We start from the raw sequence: 6177 nt of genomic DNA, 5'->3' as shown, positions 1-6177 counted from the left end.
GGGTTAAGAGACGAACTCAGAGAAAGCAATTCAATCAATTCATCATTGAATCTAAAATCTAGTTCGTGTAGTTGGGAGTCTATCGCAGCATTGAAGACATCAAATCGAAAATAATGTAAGTTAGTGACACGGTCTTTTGGTTGTCTGGATCTCCCTCTCCCATAAATATAATGATCCTGTTTGGCACTTCGATCTCATGGTTGTTTCAAAATAATAACACTTGTTGTAACAAATTCTCCCACCCATCATCTCTTAGCTTTTGTATCAAGATCTTTGTATTAGACACTAGGTGCATATCATTTAATATATCTTGTGCTTTTCTTTGCAATGCTTTACAAAGATCATTTGTTATCCCCAAACTCTGAATCATAATGTGCAAGACAAGAACAAACTCAAAGGAAGTAATGTCATCATAAGCCTTATCAGCTTCTCCTCTTTTTGCACCTTTTCCTTCCTTAATTATGGTCTGTAACACTGAACATGAAGCGTTATACATATTTAACAAGCTATTAAGTGATCCCAAGTGTGAACCCCATCGGGTATCTCCTGCTCGTTTAATAGTGCCTATTTGATTATGTCCTTTCCCAGTTTCTAACTCCTTATGTTCTATCAATCTCTCTATCTCAGCTAAATGGGATGCTTGTAATTTATTATGCCTCTTAGCAGACGAAATGATGATATTAACAATAAATGTTAGCTGAGAGAAAAACTGATAAATAGAGATCATATCCCGGGATACTGCTATTAATGCTAGTTGTAGTCTATGAGCAAAGCATTGTACATAATAAGCATATGGACATTCGTTCGAAAACAAAGCATGTAGACCCGACCATTCTCCACGCATGTTAATAGCTCCATCATATCCTTGGCCTCGAATATTTTCAATGCTCAACTTATGTGCAAGGAGACATTTTTCAATAGAACCTCTTAGATATAGTGCATTCGTTTCCTTGACATGAATCAGGTAAAAAATGTTAGAAATTTATATCTCATTATATAACATATTCATATATGTTCTAATTAATTTAGTCATAGAATTAATTACTAATCTTATGCATGCAAACTTAAATAAGAAGAGATAAGAAAATCAATTTCTCACCATGTAAATTTCGGTCAAATGGGCACCAACAAGATCTCCTTCTTGTTAGTTCTTGAGCTTTCCAATAATGGATGAACAAGATTCAAGTTTAGAATCTCTCCTCTTGATTGCACCCAATATAATCCCTTATCCCCACTAAATAATATTAGCTAGATATTAGTTTAGTAGTTTACCTTAAAAATGATTACTAACACTCATATATTACATTAATAATTTTAGTAATCTTTTATGAACAATTTCAATCAAAATCTCATGTTTTTGATGAAGAAAAAGAGAGAAAATGAATAATGCATGAACTTGCATGTATTAATGTATGAATGAATGTAAGAGAACTCATATTCTCATGTAGTGAAGAGGAGGCACGGTTGGAACACACAAAAGCCAAGGATGGCATCTTGCTTTATGCTTTTTCACTTCTCCAAATTGTAGGCATGTAAGTCTACTTAGTGTAGGTGTGTAAGCTAGTGTAGGTTAGCCATGATTACATTATTTTATTCCATAAAATAATTCACCCACTAACAATTTCCACACCAATATTTAGTCCACTTCTATAAAATGGACTACCATTTTATTTTTGTCAATTTGTCATTTGTCACACAATATGTCACATGTAGTATGCTACATGTTATTAATTAATTTTAGTGCATATTTATCACATAAATATCATTTTATGAATTAATTAAATTACATCCACTAATTTGACTAGTGATACTTGATCACATAAATAAAATGGGTCATGTAATTATAATTCACAATATCTTGTAATTATAATTAACCATTCATTCCTATCTCTATTGTATCTCAAACAATAAATAATTTTAGTAACAAAGCATTTTATTACTAAAATAAATCTTATTTAATCCCATTACAATAAGATATTAATTCTCTCTCACAAATCGAATTGATCAATTTTAAGGAATTGATCAATTTTAAGGAATTGATCAACTTGCATCGTCATACAATTAATCAACTTTATAGATAAGGGCATCATCCTTTAGGTGTGACCTTAAGGGATCAACTAACCGCCACCGTCCCACGACAGTAACGTCAAACTCTAGCAAGCCAATCGTTACTGATTAATGTTGATCAGTTGACTATATAATTGAATCATCCCTTACGTATTCTTTATATGAGATTTATTAATGATATTTAAATCATGTGATCGCACTATTGTTGAGGACACATTTCCCAACAATCTCCCACTTGTCGTCGACAAGTGTGCGTCACCAATTCTCTTGTCCTATTAATATCTCCCACTCAATGCAAGGTGTCTTTCGGGTCGTACTTGCAAGTGATCATATCGAGAGTGGTTTCCTCGATCTGGAGAATAACTGATTGACCGGATTTATCTATCATAGATACTTTCCGAGCGTGGCCACGCATTTCCAGTTCATTACTCCTCGAGTGGCCCTGAGATATTGTTTTAACCCTGACAAGGGGGTGGAAAATTCCTATCGCACTTATTCCCTTCGACTAGCCACATCCATCATAACCCAAAATATGCCCATTTGACCCCATTTACGAAGGTCGTAGTAACACAAATCAAAGTTAATCTGAAACTGTGCCATCTTAGGCGAACAGTCTTTAGTAAAAATAATCGACTCATTAGAATACTATAGTAGCTCTCGCCACGACCAGGCTTTATAAATTTGCCAGAACTCTATAAGCGGTCACTGCCCGACAAAGTGTTCCTAACAGTCTGCCTATGTGATCGACTAGTCATCTCACATGACTCTATGACACTTGAACTTGCCATCAATCGCATCACACTCTAGTCACTTCGAGACGTCACCTCATACAAGCGACTATGGGCTAATACTATGTTAATCCGGGTTCACTTTAACGGGGTTCAATGCTGTCTCTACAACCCGTTTGGATGTAACAAAGTATAACAAAAGAGTTTTAAAGTAAAACTCGAACGACAAATGCGATTATCACATATGAATAGTCAATGCCTGATTACTATTTCATGTTCTATAATCTAATTTGATCTTGTATGTAGTTGTTCATTTCAATTCAATTGAAATGACATGACTCATCATGTTTAGCCTTTGAGAAGGCTTTGGTTAGTAGGTTTTATCAACTTCTTGTACCTTACTCAACCTTACTACATACTCGTTTTCCTTTGTAATGTACACATTTGCATTACAAAACTTTTTGAGTACGTGTCGAGATCCAATCAAGACATAGGCCCTCTAGCCTAAGAATAGCTCCCACTGTTTTCACAGTGTGCGGGACTCATCCTTCTTGCACATCTCATGATTGCAAGTGTACTCAATTTCCGTTATAAATATATCTCATTGTTCTTTATTGCCTAGAACGATTCTAGAAAATCTACTTCTTAATTAACATAGCCACAATGGTATCTTAACCATCCTAATGTGTTTTGATTATGGTTTTGTCGGAAACCATGCGCAATCTCAATTGTCACTTGTGTAACATCCTTACACAAAATTGCATCATAAACACTTTGCTTTACTTCCTTAATGCTTCTGCAAGCACTTAAGGGTAATCTTTATGGCTTACTTGATAAAGATTACTTAAATTCGATTTTGAAAACAACTCATCATACTCAAAGTATATGAAGTGTTATACATCATTACTCATTTAATTGATCCAAATAAAGCGAAAGCAAATGAAATCAATCAAATATGTTCAATTTAATTGAACTAGTCATGAATCTTATCAACGTAAGACTTCTTATTGACGCTAATATCATGTGGATTTATCTTCATAAATCTGGATATTAAAGATGTATTATAATACTCCAAAAGTCTTAAATCATTCGCAATGATCAATATGTCATCCACATATAAGACTAATAAAAATTTCCGTAACTCCCACTAAACTCCATGTATAAACACAACTTCTCGACTTATCGAGAAAAGTTTTACAACATGATCAAATCATTGATTCCAACTCATTGATGTCCTACTTAAGATCCTCTCTTAAGTTTCGCATTATTTTAGGATTGTAAGAATCTATAAAACTCATGACATGTATTGAATACATTCCTTCTTTTGAAGAAGTGGGTTTTAGATTCACTTGCTGTGTGCATATCCTTATAATGAAACACAATCCCTAAGAAGATCCAAATAAAATTAAGCATTTCAATTAGTGCAAAACCCTTTGCAACCAATCTTGCTTTGAAATCTCTCTTTATTAGTGCAAAACCCTTTGTCACTAATCAAGCCTTTTTATTTCGGATTTTCATGGCTCTAAGCCCTGTAGTGAGTTGTGACTTAAACATTCTTATGTAAGTCATTTATTCATTACTTTCCAGAAGTAATCAACTTGAATCAAATAATTTCTTTTGTAAGTTATAAGCTCTTTACTTTCTTAAAAGTAGCATGAATTCATCATTTTCAACAAGTGACGAATTTTAACCTCCTAGGTTTTAAAGAAACAACATCTTACAAAACGTCTCATGTAGCCAAGAAAGACCAGTTTCTTGCGACATAACATTCTTTGTGGCTCTTGAGTAATTTTCTCCCACTCTGTCTTCTAGAAATAAACTTGTATTTTAGAAAGATAGCTTCACGAGCCACAAACCCGGTGTACTCGTGATAATTGAAAAGGGAAAAATGAGCATTTGTTTCTTGTGAAAACTTACAAGCATGGTACCCTTACCATTCATATCTCATATGATTCGATTTAGTGGAAAAATAATCTAGACAAAATGATAAAATCCCCAAAAGGATCAAGTAACTCAAAGTAACTTGATCGAAGTCCAAACCTTATCGAATAGCGTTTGAATTCTTATCCAATCATACATTATCCCATAATGCGTGTTAAGAGAGATTAATTTGTGATACTATATCAAAATTCATTTGGCTTATATCAAAGTCTTCACTTTGATAATCCCATCACGACTAAATCGTGATTCCTTGAACTTTTTGAAATTCTTCAAAGATTTCTCTATTTACCTTATTAAGTGAACACATTAGAGTCAAGTTAAATCGTTTGTAAAAGAAAATGATCAACTTATTTTGGATCGATGATTTACAACCTCGATCTCCTTTTCAACCAAAAGGCACGAGACATCTTGCTTTGAATACAAGATACGCATATACCATTAACAATCTAATGGTTTCAAGAGTACTCGATAACTCTTTGCGTTCATCATTCCAAAATTTAAGGTTTAATCTTGGGTTACCAATTTGAGTCTTGCATTATCTTCATGATATATCATTCTAGTTTTGTTTATAATATTATCACCTTGATAATGGGCTAGCCATACATCAAATTGTGGTGTATAGGGTCACAAAAGTGAAAACCTCTTTTGTATCTTAACAAGTTTATATTCTTATTTAGAGTTTATCCACTTATTAATAGTCACAATTAAGTACAACTTTAAATCCAAAAACTAGATTGAGTACACAATTACTCTATCTCTCGACATTATTGTTGCTAGTCGTCATATTCTAATCATCTTATGTGTCGAATACAATGATGAAAACCTCCACTAGTTTCTAATATTGACGAAGTGGTACTAGCAAAATTTATGTTTAATCAAATAAACATTTAAAGAAGAAGGTCCCATTAGATGTCCCACAACTAACTTGTTGATCCTTCAATAATTTGGGGTAATTTCCTTTCTTGTGTCCAACATTTAAGACAATGGAAACTTTATTGGTCGGGATTGATAGGTTTAGTATCGTCATTTCTCAACAACTTTACTTTTAACATTACCTTGTATCAATTCCATTATTATCTTTACTTCTTGAACCTCGTCCTCATCTTAACGGTTTAAGAGAATGCTCCCACTCATTTCAATGAGTCTTTGCTTTGAGAAGCAAAATTGAATTAAATGAAGATTACTCTTCATTTGTTCGTTTTAGTCTTAAAACTTTCATTGAAGTGGTTGCGTTATTTTGGTCAATTTTGATTTCCAACAAATCTAGTTACCAAAATTAGAAACAATTCATTGTAAGTAGATGTGTTAGTCAAGAATCAAAAACCTGTTTGATAATGAATAACTTTAATCTATACTCTTTAGAAGAGATCCTTAGCAATAGTTCATTTGAGGTCTTAGAAGCAAATTCATATTTGTCTTTAGTTACGATGTTTTAATGGAG

The 6177-nt window shown here is 33.2% G+C and overlaps 1 protein-coding gene across 1 annotated transcript; it reads right to left on the bottom strand.

Annotated features, from left to right (window-relative positions):
• Nucleotides 1-205: 205 nt before the first annotated feature.
• Nucleotides 206-844, bottom strand: LOC141631355 (uncharacterized). Its single transcript, XM_074444039.1, has one exon. It carries the CDS (start codon nucleotides 842-844, stop codon nucleotides 206-208), a length of 639 nt encoding a protein of 212 aa, XP_074300140.1.
• Between the last annotated feature and the right edge of the window lie 5333 nt (nucleotides 845-6177).

This window comes from Silene latifolia, chromosome Y, assembly GCF_048544455.1.
Source record: "Silene latifolia isolate original U9 population chromosome Y, ASM4854445v1, whole genome shotgun sequence".
In the NCBI taxonomy this organism is placed as follows: Eukaryota; Viridiplantae; Streptophyta; class Magnoliopsida; order Caryophyllales; family Caryophyllaceae; genus Silene; species Silene latifolia.
Note: the sequence above shows the minus strand (reverse complement) of the source record. Positions and strands in the feature narration are given on the sequence as shown.